The sequence below is a fragment of the Sebastes umbrosus genome, chromosome 22 (genome assembly GCF_015220745.1).
Source record: "Sebastes umbrosus isolate fSebUmb1 chromosome 22, fSebUmb1.pri, whole genome shotgun sequence".
Taxonomy (NCBI): Eukaryota; Metazoa; Chordata; class Actinopteri; order Perciformes; family Sebastidae; genus Sebastes; species Sebastes umbrosus.
In genome coordinates, this window is record NC_051290.1 from 10,338,332 (window position 1) to 10,353,775 (window position 15,444).

The 15,444-nt window shown below is 38.0% G+C and overlaps 1 protein-coding gene across 1 annotated transcript; it reads left to right on the top strand.

The window, feature by feature from the left end:
- Window positions 1–1,605: 1,605 nt before the first annotated feature.
- On the top strand, window positions 1,606–11,556 carry LOC119482154. The gene is made up of 9 exons (XM_037759573.1): window positions 1,606–1,997; window positions 2,119–2,415; window positions 2,601–2,951; window positions 3,038–3,129; window positions 3,377–3,498; window positions 8,605–8,641; window positions 10,059–10,860; window positions 10,947–11,038; window positions 11,222–11,556. Exons 1-9 carry the CDS (start codon window positions 1,907–1,909, stop codon window positions 11,348–11,350), a joined length of 2,013 nt encoding a protein of 670 aa, XP_037615501.1. The 5' UTR covers window positions 1,606–1,906; the 3' UTR covers window positions 11,351–11,556.
- Window positions 11,557–15,444: the final 3,888 nt, after the last annotated feature.

Below are 15,444 nucleotides of genomic sequence, written 5' to 3' on the forward strand. Positions count from 1 at the left end.
TCTGCTTATTGTCATTACTGTATATACTGCTCCTATTTTTATATATTTTTTCCATTGTTCCACATTAAAAGCATTTGTTTAAATGAGGATCTGTCTGCAGGACAAATAATAATGCACACAGTGCACTTTCATAGACTAAGCTACTGGAGTTACCCTGCACTATACTCATTTTTAACAGTCTGTTCTGCACTATATTCACTTTTTTATTAGTCGTGTATCACAGCTGTTACCCTGCACTATATTCACTTTTAACAGTTTTCTTTATCGCCTTGTATTTTTATATCTGGTATATTTTTTTGTACTTTGCACTACTAATTTTATTACTGCCTTTTTACTAACATGTTTTGCACTATGGAACATGTCTCTGTTTGCCCTGCTACCAGCCATACCTGATCCTCAGCCTTCATCAAGTGTGTCTTCAGAAATACACCACTTGTTGAGGATAAAGGGGAAAGTCATCTCAAATAAAGTCTCACTTTTGGTGGAATTTCCTGTCTCTCTTTTTCCTTAATTCCAGTTACCTCACGTCCAATACTCAAATGTCCAGAGTCTCCAGCCCTCGCCACCTTAACACAGTTTTCATAGTGACTCTTTCCCCAAGAAAACGTATTCTGTGAATTATCCATTCAGCCTCATTGTGGACTGGATGCAGACTTATCAGAGACAGGTGAGTCAAAACCTGGACACCAAAACTATCTGTATAGAGAGATACCACTAGAGGTACATTTCTCTGTAAGTACTAAAACTGAGGATGAAGCCGGAGGACTCCTCTGTGGATCTGAATGACCCTGCTATGAAAGCAGACATCCTAAAAAACACAAGTCTCTAAAATCTATCCTGCAACGCAGAACCATTCATACGCCCAGAGAAGATGTAAATTACTTCTAAAAAGCTCTTTCTTATTTGGTCAGCTCTTTGTTTTACCATCACAGAGTTTGAGAGAATGTGTAGGTGTGTGACTGCAGAAAACAAATTTGTGCAGCCTCAGACGAATCAGCATCAGAATACAATGCAAAACAGCTGCCACAATATACACAGAAGGGTATTATCATGATTAGAATAAAACCAAATGGCTTGTCTTGTTGTTTTATCATTCCAGGCACTGGTGGACTCGGTGAAGACGATGACCTGACCTCTACGGTGCCCTTCTAGTAGAGAGAAAGTGATGCAGTGCCTTTAAGGCTGCCTTTCCATTGAAGAAAACGTGATGCAATACCCTCTAGGTGCCCTTCCAGTAGAGAAAACATGAGTCAGTGCCTTCTAGGGTCTAGGCCCACTTCCTATGACATACTATACTATGACTGGTTTACTATGAAAACCACATAAAAAGTCATAGTGTGTCATAAATAAAGTCATAGTATGTCTGGTACCTGAATTAATCATGAATTGCAGTGTTTTATATTTTTTATATATATAAATGCATGCATAAATGTACATCTATATAGTTTGTTAATTATTTACTTACATTTTCTGTATTTTTTGAGTAGTTTTTGGTGCTTTTTTGCATTTTTTTTTATTGATAGTGAGAGTGAGAGTTTTGAAGGTGGAGAGAGAGGGGGTGGCATGCAGCAAAGGGCCGCAGGTCAGATTCGAACCGGGCCGCTGTGATAAGGACTCCCCCTCTACCAGGTGAGCTACCGGGGCTGGATAGATTTATGGAAACATCATGTTTAGGGTTAAAATAAGCACTTTGTTAAGGTTAGGAGACTTTTGTCGTCTTGCTTACCATAATAACCACATGGTTAAGGTCAGGGAACGATTGTGGTCACGGTTTAAAAATAACAATGTTGACGATAAGTTGGAAACAGGAAAAGAACAGCGGCTGAATCTACTGAGTCTGACGTTGTTCTTGGGAAGACAAAGAGAAGCTGCGCTTGAATTTCCATAGATTTGCCTACGAACAGTAATGAAAGAGCTGGGGTCGCATGTTGAGACACACAGTCCACAGGTCAGCATGATGATGGAGAGGATCTTGCTGGGTGTCTTGAGTCTCTCAGGTCAGTGAATTCTCTGATATTTGTGATGTCTAACAGTGCTTATTACTGTGGAGTATTGTAATACTATGAGCTGTAATAGTTTGAACCACCTTATATTTAAGAGAAGGTGTTTTCCTCATAGGGTGGCTCATCACCTCCATATGCCTTCACCGTCAGTACCACTATGTTGCTGATCCAAAGACTTGGACTGAAGCTGCCTCCTACTGCAGACGGACATACACAGACCTGGTCAGCATTGAAAACACTGAAGAAATGAACCAACTTATGAACACTGTTTCATCTTCCGGCCACAACTCTGAAGTCTGGATTGGTCTGTACAGTGTAATCGTCTGGAGGTGGTCTGATGGCTACAGAGGGACTGGGTCTGAATACAGGAACTGGGACCCCAGATACAGTGAACCAAATTTTTATTCAGGTCGTGAGTTATGTGTGTTCACTAAAAATAATGGAAGGTGGTATGATCAGATTTGCAATACTAAATATCCATTTATCTGTTACAGAGGTGAGGATCTAGCGAGGCGTGTTTTGATCTTGAAAAAGTTTTATTTTGAATTTCAGTATGTGACATTTCCTCCTCTCCCCCCCCTCCAACCCTAACTGCAGGAACACAGCTGGATCCTGAATTTGTTTTTGTGAATGAAAGAATGAGTTGGTCCAGTGCTCAGAGGTACTGCAGGGAGAACTACATAGACCTGGCCACTGTGAGGAACGACACTGAGACTCAGGAGATCCAGAGTTTGGTGCCGAGTCAAGACCGGGCATGGATTGGCCTATTTAGAGATCCCAATTTCAATTGGTCTGATGGTAGCAACTACAAATTCAGCTACTGGGATGCCGTTAAAAACCCACTTGGCTCATTGACACATGTATGTGGTGTTGCTATGCAAAGTTCAGGAAGATGGAGGGCTTTTGACTGTGAAAGGAGATTACCGTTTGTCTGCTACAGCCTCCCTGGTGAGTGATTTACTGTCCTTTTATGGTATCAAAAAAGTAATACCACAGCAAACTAATGTTTCATTTCTCTGTTCATTCTGCAACAGCAAATAGGCAGGTAGTAAGGCTGAGGATGAAGCCGGAGGACTCCTCTCTGGATCTGAATGACCCTGCTGTGAAAGCAGACATCCTGAAAAAGGCACGTATCTATCTATCTATCTATCTATCTATCTGTCTATCTGTCTATCTGTCTATCTATCTATCTATCTATCTATCTATCTATCTATCTATGTATCTATCTATCTATCTATCTATCTATCTATCTATCTATCTATCTAATTTGTTTTAAGTAAAACGGTGTGAATAATTTTGTTGGGTTCACGTCCTCTCTGGGTTTCCAAACAAAGTTGATGTCTATTGAAATGGCTTCCATTTGTGTTTCCCAGCTCCAGGACAGACTGGAGACGAAAGTAGCGGGAGCCACCCTGAAATGGAGAGAGCAGCCTGATGGGAAGGTCTTCTTCAAGGAAGGGAAAAGTTCTAAGAAGAAAGAAAGAAAAAAGACGGAGCTCTGAAATTTAAACCCAACTTTAGCTGTGCTTATAGGCTTATCAGAAACCCATGGTGAACATGCATTATATGTGCTATAACATGTAGGGCTACTTGGTACGACTGTACGACGGAGTATTAGGGCCACATTGAGGAAAAAAAAATAAATCTGAGATTTCAAGAATAAAGTCATAATATTATGATAATAAAGTCAAAGATTTACAAGAAAAAAGTCGTAATAATCAGAATAAAGACATAATATTATAAAGTAGTCATTTTACGTGTTATTTTCTTTTTTTCTCGTAAAGTTAAGACTTTATTCTAGTAATATTACGACTTTTTTTTCTCGCAAAATTATGACTTTATTCTAGTAATGTTACGACTTTTTTCTCGTAATATTCTGACTTTATTCTGGAAATCTCAGATGTTTTTTCCCTCAGTGTGGCCCTAATACTCCGTAGTACATTGTCTCTTTGTCCCTCACTGCATTAGACTTATATACTATATACTTAGACTATAGGCTGTGTTATCTTCATCACAATGCTCAAATGTTTTGCGGCTCCAGACAAATCTTTTTTTTTTTTTGTCTAAAATGTCTCTTTTGATAGTAACGGTTGCTGACCGCTGCTCCATAGGAATCCTCAGTTGTTTTTTAAGCTGTCCCGTTAAATTGTTTTAGCTCTTAAAGGTTTTAAGGAAAATGGCAATTAACCTCTTTTGTTGGAATTTCTTTTTTTTCCAAGAATAAAAAACAAATATCTGACAATCCAACTGTTTCAGCAAGTTATTATTAAGTTAATATTAAGTTATTATATATTAAGTACACATCCTGCCTTTTTGGTCCAGTGTTATTGGAAATATATTTATTATTAAGCTTTTTTTCTGACCATAAAATCAAAGAGATGTCTTAATGCCTCATGTTTTATCCAACCAATCATCATTTACAGAAGCCTAATAAAGACATTAATGTAAGCTGTAGTTTTTGTGAGAAGCTCAAACAACATATCTACTGTGAATTTTGATTACTTTAAAAATAAATGTATAGCTTGGATTTACTGAATATGACAGAGACTCTTGCTCTTAGTTTTATGTAATTAATTTGACCAAATTTCATATTTATAAATCAAAATGTAAAATTAGTCAAACATTCCTGAGCTGATTATCTATGTCAACTAATACATTTAATCTATAGCTGAATGTATAAACAAAATAACTGTTATAATAATAATACAACACTTGTTTTTATCCAATTATTTTTCTTTTCTTTTATAATATTGGTCCCCCTGCTTTATTTATAAGTTGTATACACAAGAAATATATAAGGTTCGTTATTTGCTATATCTGTTTTGATAAATAAATAAATAAATACATAAATAAATTTAAAAAAAAGGAGAAATGCTTCTATAACATAATTTAAAAATAAATAGTAAATAGCTACATTTCAGATACAAAATACAAAACATTTTCTCTTAATGTAACTGTAATAAAAAAATACTTTATTTTAAGACTAATGAAAAATAACCATGCTTATTTATTTACCTTTTCTTACTTTTATTTGGTAAATATTTTTAGATTTATTGTATATTTAGGTTAAAGTTTAGGTTTAGTTCATTGCTTATTTATATATTATTTATAATTTGGAGTGATTTTGGATGCACAATAATGTACCTTGTAACTAGCTGAATAAGTGGAGATGTCACATAATGAAAATTCAAAATAAAAAATGTTCAAGATCAAAACGTGCCTCGCTAGATCCTCACCTCTGTAACAGATAAATGGAATTTCACTATAGCAAAAATGATCGAACCACCTTCCATCACCTCTAGTGAACACACAGAACTGACCACCTGAACCAAAATCTGGTTCATTATAAATAGTTCTCCAGTTCCTGTATTCAGACCCAGTCCCTCTGTAGCCATCAGACCACCTCCAGACGATTGCACTGTACAGACCAATCCAGACATCAGAGCTGTGGCCGGAAGATGAAACTGTGTTCATAAGTTGGTTCATTTCTTCAGTGTTTTCAATGCTGGCCAGGTCTGTGTATGTCCGTCTGCAGTAGGAGGCAGCTTCAGTCCAAGTCTTTAAATCAGCAACATAGTGGTACTGACGGTGAAGGCATATGGAGGGGATGAGCCACCCTATGAGGAAAACACCTTCTCTTAAATATAAGGTGGTTCAACCTATTACAGCTCATAGTATTACAATACTCCACAGTAATAAGCACTGTTAGACATCACAAATATCAGAGAATTCACTGACCTGAGAGACTCAAGACACCCAGCAAGATCCTCTCCATCATCATGCTGACCTGTGGACTGTGTGTCTCAACGTGCGACCCCAGCTCTTTCATTACTGTTCGTAGGCAAATCTATGGAAATTCAAGCGCAGCTTCTCTCCGTCACGGACAAAGTCCACCGGCCTGTTAATGCAAAAAGCAATGCAAATAAATGTTTTTTTCCAAAACCATCCGGAAAAACTGTCTTCCCAAGAACAACGTCAGAATCAGTAGATTCAGCCGCTGTTCTTTTCCTGTTTCCAACTTACCGTCAACATTGTTATTTTTAAACCGTGACCACAATCGTTCCCTGACCTTAACCATGTGGTTATTATGGTAAGCAAGACGACAAAAATCTCCTAACCTTAACAAAGTGCTTATTTTAACCTTGAACATGATGTTTCCATAAATCTATCCAGCCCCGGTAGCTCACCTGGTAGAGGGGGAGTCCTTATCACAGCGGCCCGGGTTCGAATCTGACCTGCGGCCCTTTGCTGCATGCCACCCCCTCTCTCTCCACCTTCAAAACTCTCACTGTCACTATCAATAAAAAAAAATGCAAAAAAACACCAAAAACTACTCAAAAAATACAGAAAATGTAAGTAAATAATTAACAAACTATTTAGATGTACATTTATGCATGCATTTATATATATAAAAAAATATAAAACACTGCAATTCATGATTAATTCAGGTACCAGACATACTATGACTTTATTTATGACACACTATGACTTTTTATGTGGTTTTCATAGTAAACCAGTCATAGTATAGTATGTCATAGGAAGTGGGCCTAGACCCTAGAAGGCACTGACTCATGTTTTCTCTACTGGAAGGGCACCCTAGAGGTCAGGGCATCGTGTTCACCGAGACCACCAGTGCCTGGAATGATAAAACAACAAAACGAGCCATTTGGTTATATTCTAATCATGATAATACCCTTCTGTGTATATTGTGGCAGCTGTTTTGCATTGTGCTCTGCTGATGAGTCTGAGGCTGCACAAATTAGTATTTTACAGTCACACACCTACACATTCTCTCAAACTCTGTGATGGTAAAACAAACAGCTGGCCAAATAAGAAAGAGTTTTTTAGAAGTAATTTACATCTTCTCTGGGCGTATGAATGGTTCTGTGTTGCAGGATAGATTTTAGAGACTTGCGTTTTTTAGGATGTCTGCTTTCATAGCAGGGTCATTCAGATCCACAGGGAAAAAAAATCTGAGATTTCCAGAATAAAGTCAGAATATTACGAGAAAAAAAGAAAATAACACGTAAAATTACTACTTTATAATATTATGACTTCATTCTTGAAACCTCTGATTATTTTTTTTCCTCAGTGTGGCCCTTATACTCCGTCGTACCGTCGTACCACAGACCTACAACAATGATAAATAAAAATAAAAAATGTAAACAAAGAACACTTATTCATTTCCATTTTTAAAAATCCACAGGGAGCCACTTGGAGAGGGGATGAAGAGCTGCGTGTGACTCCAGAGCCGCAGGTTGCTGACCCCTGCTATGGAGAAACAGGGATCCTCTAGGGATGAATAAACAACATAAATGCAGAGTTGAAATGTGTGTAATTAGTGAAGTATTATTATTGAACCTCTGCTGAAAGAACATATTTATCTTTAATATATATTTATATATTTTTTTCATACAGAATATATCCATTGTTCCTTCAGAGACAGGCTGCTCCACCCAAAGTGTGTGAAGGAGCGCTATCGCAGGTCCTTCCTTCCTGCAGCTGTCAGACTCCACAACCAGCACGGCTCCCAGTAGACCACAACCAACACTGCTCCCAGTAGACCACAACCAGCACTGCTCCCAGTAGACCACAACCAGCACTGCTCCCAGTAGACCACAACCAGCACTTCTCCCAGCAGACCACAACCAGCACTGCTCCCAGTAGACCACAACCAGCACTGCTCCCAGTAGACCACAACCAGCATTGCTCCCAGTAGACCACAACCAGCACTTCTCCCAGCAGACCACAACCAGCACTGCTCCCAGTAGACCACAACCAGCAATGCTCCCAGTAGACCACAACTGGCACTGCTCCCAGTAGACCACAACCAGCAATGCTCCCAGTAGACCACAACTGGCACTGCTCCCAGTAGACCACTTACACACCAACAAACTGACTGGAATTTCATTCATTCATTCATTCATTCTCACTGTGCAATATCATTTTCCACTTGTGCAATTTTGTTAATAGTCTGCTTATTGTCAATACTGTATATACTGCTCCTATTTTTATATATTTTTTCCATTGTTCCACATTAAAAGCATTTGTTTAAATGAGGATCTGTCTGCAGGACAAATAATAATGCACACAGTGCACTTTCATAGACTAAGCTACTGGAGTTACCCTGCACTATACTCATTTTTAACAGTCTCTTCTGCACTATATTCACTTTTTTATTAGTCGTGTATCACAGCTGTTACCCTGCACTATATTCACTTTTAACAGTTTTCTTTATCGCCTTGTATTTTTATATCTGGTATATTTTTTTGTACTTTGCACTACTAACTTTATTACTGCCTTTTTACTAACATGTTTTGCACTATGGAACATGTCTCTGTTTGCCCTGCTACCAGCCATACCTGATCCTCAGCCTTCATCAAGTGTGTCTTCAGAAATACACCACTTGTTGAGGATAAAGGGGAAAGGCATCTCAAATAAAGTCTCACTTTTGGTGGAATTTCCTGTCTCTCTCTCCTTAATTCCAGTTACCTCACGTCCAATACTCAAATGTCCAGAGTCTCCAGCCCTCGCCACCTTAACACAGTTTTCATAGTGACTCTTTCCCCAAGAAAACGTATTCTGTGAATTATCCATTCAGCCTCATTGTGGACTGGATGCAGACTTATCAGAGACAGGTGAGTCAAAACCTGGACACCAAAACTATCTGTATAGAGAGATACCACTAGAGGTACATTTCTCTTTAAGTACTAAAACTGAGGATAAAGCCGGAGGACTCCTCTGTGGATCTGAATGACCCTGCTATGAAAGCAGACATCCTAAAAAACACAAGTCTCTAAAATCTATCCTGCAACACAGAACCATTCATACGCCCAGAGAAGATGTAAATTACTTCTAAAAAAACTCTTTCTTATTTGGCCAGCTCTTTGTTTTACCATCACAGAGTTTGAGAGAATGTGTAGGTGTGTGACTGCAGAAAACAAATTTGTGCAGCCTCAGACGAATCAGCATCAGAATACAATGCAAAACAGCTGCCACAATATACACAGAAGGGTATTATCATGATTAGAATATAACCAAATGGCTTGTTTTGTTGTTTTATCATTCCAGGCACTGGTGGTCTCAGTGAACACGATGACCTGACCTCAAGGGTGTCACTCCATTAGAGAAAACATGAGTCAGTGCCCTCTAGGGTCTAGGCCCACTTCCTATGACATACTATACTATGACTGGTTTACTATGAAAACCACATAAAAAGTCATAGTGTGTCATAAATAAAGTCATAGTATATCTGGTACCTGAATTAATCATGAATTGCAGTGTTAAGTGTTTATAAAACGTCACAAACCATTTTTTATATGTATAAATGCATGCATAAATGTACATCTAAATAGTTTGTTAATCATTTACTTACACTTTCTTTATTTATTAAATAATTTTTGGTGCTTTTTCGCCTTTTTTTATTGATAGTGAGAGTTTTGAAGGTGGAGAGAGAGGGGGTGGCATGCAGCAAAGGGCCGCAGGTCAGATTCAAACCGGGCCGCTGTGATAAGGACTCCCCCTCTACCAGGTGAGCTACCGGGGCTGGATAGATTTATGGAAACATCATGTTTAAGGTTAAAATAAGCACTTTGTTAAGGTTAGGAGACTTTTGTCGTCTTGCTTACCATGATAACCACATGGTTAAGGTCAGGGAACGATTGTGGTCACGGTTTAAAAATAACAATGTTGACGGTAAGTTGGAAACAGGAAAAGAACAGCGGCTGAATCTACTGATTCTGACGTTGTTCTTGGGAAGACAAAGAGAAGCTGTGCTTGAATTTCCATAGATTTGCCTATGAACAGTAATGAAAGAGCTGGGGTCGCATGTTGAGATACACAGTCCACAGGTCAGCATGATGATGGAGAGGATCTTGCTGGGTGTCTTGAGTCTCTCAGGTCAGTGAATTCTCTGATATTTGTGATGTCTAACAGTGCTTATTACTGTGGAGTATTGTAATACTATGAGCTGTAATAGTTTGAACCACCTTATATTTAAGAGAAGGTGTTTTCCTCATAGGGTGGCTCATCCCCTCCATATGCCTTCACCGTCAGTACCACTATGTTGCTGATCCAAAGACTTGGACTGAAGCTGCCTCCTACTGCAGATGGACATGGACATACACAGACCTGGCCAGCATTGAAAACACTGAAGAAATGAACCAACTTATGAACACAGTTTCATCTTCCGGCCACAACTCTGAAGTCTGGATTGGTCTGTACAGTGCAATCGTCTGGAGGTGGTCTGATGGCTACAGAGGGACTGGGTCTGAATACAGGAACTGGAGAACTAGTTACACTGAACCAAATTTGTATAGAGGTCTTGAGTTCTGTGTGCAAACTGGAGGTGATGGAAGGTGGTGGGATGAGGTTTGCAATTATAGATATCCATTTATCTGTTACGGAGGTGAGGATCTAGCGAGGCATGTTTTGATCTTGAAAAAGTTTTATTTTGAATTTCAGTATGTGACATTTCCTCCTCCACCCCCTCTAACCCTAACTGCAGGAACACAGCTGGATCCTGAATTTGTTTTTGTGAATGAAAGAATGAGTTGGTCCAGTGCTCAGAGGTACTGCAGGGAGAACTACATAGACCTGGCCAATGTGAGGAACGACACTGAGACCCAGGAGATCCAGAGTTTGGTGCCGAGTCAAGACCGGGCATGGATTGGCCTATTTAGAGATCCCAATTTCAATTGGTCTGATGGTAGCAACTACAAATTCAGCTACTGGGATAACGATGTAAACCCACTTGGCTCATTGACACATGTATGTGGTGTTGCTATGCAAAGTTCAGGAAGATGGAGGGCTTTTGACTGTGAAAGGAGATTACCGTTTGTCTGCTACAGCCTCCCTGGTGAGTGATTTACTGTCCTTTTATGGTATCAAAAAAGTAATACCACAGAAAACTAATGTTTCATTTCTCTGTTCATTCTGCAACAGTAAAGAGGCAGGTAGTAAGACTGAGGATGAAGCCGGAGGACTCCTCTCTGGATCTGAATGACCCTGCTGTGAAAGCAGACATCCTGAAAAAGGCACGTATCTATCTATCTATCTATCTATTTATCTATCTATCTATCTATCTATCTATCTATCTATCTATCTATCTAATTTGTTTTAAGTAAAACGGTGTGAATAATTTTGTTGGGTTCACGTCCTCTCTGGGTTTCCAAACAAAGTTGATGTCTATTGAAATGGCTACCATTTGTGTTTCCCAGCTCCAGGACAGACTGGAGACGAAAGAAGCGGGAGCCACCCTGAAATGGAGAGAGCAGCCTGATGGGAAGGTCTTCTTCAAGGAAGGGAAAAGTTATCAGAAGAAAGAAAGAAAAAAGACGGAGTTCTGAAATTTAAACCCAACTTTAGCTGTGCTTATAGGCTTATCAGAAACCCATGGTGAACATGCATCATATGTGCTATAAAATGTAGGGCTACTTGGTACGACGGTACGACGGAGTATTAGGGCCACATTGAGGGAAAAAAATAAATCTGAGATTTCAAGAATAAAGTCATAATATTATGATAATAAAGTCAAAGATTTACAAGAAAAAAGTCGTAATAATCAGAATAAAGACATAATATTATAAAGTAGTCATTTTACGTGTTATTTTCTTTTTTTCTCGTAAAGTTAAGACTTTATTCTAGTAATATTACGACTTTTTTTTCTCGCAAAATTATGACTTTATTCTAGTAATGTTACGACTTTTTTCTCGTAATATTCTGACTTTATTCTGGAAATCTCAGATGTTTTTTCCCTCAATGTGGCCCTAATACTACGTAGTACATTGTCTCTTTGTCCCTCACTGCATTAGACTTATATACTATATACTTAGACTATAGGCTGTGTTATCTTCATCACAATGCTCAAATGTTTTGCGGCTCCAGACAAATCTTTTTTTTTTTTTGTCTAAAATGTCTCTTTTGATAGTAAAGGTTGCTGACCGCTGCTCCATAGGAATCCTCAGTTGTTTTTTAAGCTGTCCCATTAAATTGTTTTAGCTCTTAAAGGTTTTAAGGAAAATGGCAATTAACCTCTTTTGTTGGAATTTGTTTTTTTTCCAAGAATAAAAAAAAAATATCTGACAATCCAACTGTTTCAGCAAGTTATTATTAAGTTATTATTAAGTTAATATATATTAAGTACACATCCTGCCCTTTTGGTCCAGTGTTATTGGAAATATATTTATTATTCAGCTTTTTTCTGACCATAAAATCAAAGAGATATCTTAATGCCTCATGTTTTATCCAACCAATCATCATTTACAGAAGCCTAATAAAGACATTAATGTAAGCTGTAGTTTTTGTGAGAAGCTCAAACAACATATCTACTGTGAATTTTGATTACTTTAAAAATAAATGTATAGCTTGGATTTACTGAATATGACAGAGACTCTTGCTCTTAGTTTTATGTAATTAATTTGACCAAATTTCATATTTATAAATCAAAATGTAAAATTAGTCAAACATTCCTGAGCTGATTATCTATGCCAACTAATACATTTAATCTATAGCTGAATGTATAAACAAAATAACTGTTATAATAATAATACAACACTTGTTTTTATCCAATTACTTTTCTTTTCTTTTATAATATTGGTCCCCCTGCTTTATTTATAAGTTGTATACACAAGAAATATATAAGGTTCGTTATTTGCTATATCTGTTTTGATAAATAAATAAATAAATACATAAATAAATTTAAAAAAAAGGAGAAATGCTTCTATAACATAATTTAAAAATAAATAGTAAATAGCTACATTTCAGATACACAATACAAAACATTTTCTCTTAATGTAACTGTAATAAAAAAATACTTTATTTTAAGACTAATGAAAAATAACCATGCTTATTTATTTACCTTTTCTTACTTTTATTTGTTAAATATTTTTAGATTTATTGTATATTTAGGTTAAAGTTTAGGTTTAGTTCATTGCTTATTTATATATTATTTATAATTTGGAGTGATTTTGGATGCACAATAATGTACCTTGTAACTAGCTGAATAAGTGGAGATGTCACATAATGAAAATTCAAAATAAAAAATGTTCAAGATCAAAACGTGCCTCGCTAGATCCTCACCTCTGTAACAGATAAATGGAATTTCACTATAGCAAAAATGATCGAACCACTTTCCATCACCTCTAGTGAACACACAGAACTGACCACCTGAACCAAAATCTGGTTCATTATAAATAGTTCTCCAGTTCCTGTATTCAGACCCAGTCCCTCTGTAGCCATCAGACCACCTCCAGACGATTGCACTGTACAGACCAATCCAGACATCAGAGCTGTGGCCGGAAGATGAAACTGTGTTCATAAGTTGGTTCATTTCTTCAGTGTTTTCAATGCTGGCCAGGTCTGTGTATGTCCGTCTGCAGTAGGAGGCAGCTTCAGTCCAAGTCTTTAAATCAGCAACATAGTGGTACTGACGGTGAAGGCATATGGAGGGGATGAGCCACCCTATGAGGAAAACACCATCTCATAAATATAAGGTGGTTCAAACTATTACAGCTCATAGTATTACAATACTCCACAGTAATAAGCACTGTTAGACATCACAAATATCAGAGAATTCACTGACCTGAGAGACTCAAGACACCCAGCAAGATCCTCTCCATCATCATGCTGACCTGTGGACTGTGTGTCTCAACGTGCGACCCCAACTCTTTCATTACTGTTCGTAGGCAAATCTATGGAAATTCAAGCGCAGCTTCTCTCCGTCACGGACAAAGTCCACCGGCCTGTTAATGCAAAAAGCAATGCAAATAAATGTTTTTTTCCAAAACCATCCGGAAAAACTGTCTTCCCAAGAACAACGTCAGAATCAGTAGATTCAGCCGCTGTTCTTTTCCTGTTTCCAACTTACAGTCAACATTGTTATTTTTAAACCTTGACCACAATCGTTCCCTGACCTTAACCATGTGGTTATTATGGTAAGCAAGACGACAAAAGTCTCCTAACCTTAACAAAGTGCTTATTTTAACCTTGAACATGATGTTTCCATAAATCTATCCAGCCTCGGTAGTTCACCTGGTAGAGGGGGAGTCCTTATCACAGCGGCCCGGGTTCGAATCTGACCTGCGGCCCTTTGCTGCATGCCACCCCCTCTCTCTCCACCTTCAAAACTCTCACTGTCACTATCAATAAAAAAAAATGCAAAAAAGCACCAAAAACTACTCAAAAAATACAGAAAATGTAAGTAAATAATTAACAAACTATTTAGATGTACATTTATGCATGCATTTATATATATAAAAAAATATAAAACACTGCAATTCATGATTAATTCAGGTACCAGACATACTATGACTTTATTTATGACACACTATGACTTTTTATGTGGTTTTCATAGTAAACCAGTCATAGTATAGTATGTCATAGGAAGTGGGCCTAGACCCTAGAAGGCACTGACTCATGTTTTCTCTACTGGAAGGGCACCCTAGAGGTCAGGGCATCGTGTTCACCGAGACCACCAGTGCCTGGAATGATAAAACAACAAAACAAGCCATTTGGTTTTATTCTAATCATGATAATACCCTTCTGTGTATATTGTGGCAGCTGTTTTGCATTGTGCTCTGCTGATGAGTCTGAGGCTGCACAAATTAGTATTTTACAGTCACACACCTACACATTCTCTCAAACTCTGTGATGGTAAAACAAAGAGCTGGCCAAATAAGAAAGAGTTTTTTAGAAGTAATTTACATCTTCTCTGGGCGTATGAATGGTTCTGTGTTGCAGGATAGATTTTAGAGACTTGCGTTTTTTAGGATGTCTGCTTTCATAGCAGGGTCATTCAGATCCACAGGGAAAAAAAATCTGAGATTTCCAGAATAAAGTCAGAATATTACGAGAAAAAAAGAAAATAACACGTAAAATTACTACTTTATAATATTATGACTTCATTCTTGAAACCTCTGATTATTTTTTTTCCTCAGTGTGGCCCTTATACTCCGTCGTACCGTCGTACCACAGACCTACAACAATGATAAATAAAAATAAAAAATGTAAACAAAGAACACTTATTCATTTCCATTTTTAAAAATCCACAGGGAGCCACTTGGAGAGGGGATGAAGAGCTGCGTGTGACTCCAGAGCCGCAGGTTGCTGACCCCTGCTATGGAGAAACAGGGATCCTCTAGGGATGAATAAACAACATAAATGCAGAGTTGAAATGTGTGTAATTAGTGAAGTATTATTATTGAACCTCTGCTGAAAGAACATATTTATCTTTAATATATATTTATATATTTTTTTCATACAGAATATATCCATTGTTCCTTCAGAGACAGGCTGCTCCACCCAAAGTGTGTGAAGGAGCGCTATCGCAGGTCCTTCCTTCCTGCAGCTGTCAGACTCCACAACCAGCACGGCTCCCAGTAGACCACAACCAACACTGCTCCCAGTAGACCACAACCAGCACTGCTCCCAGTAGACCACAACC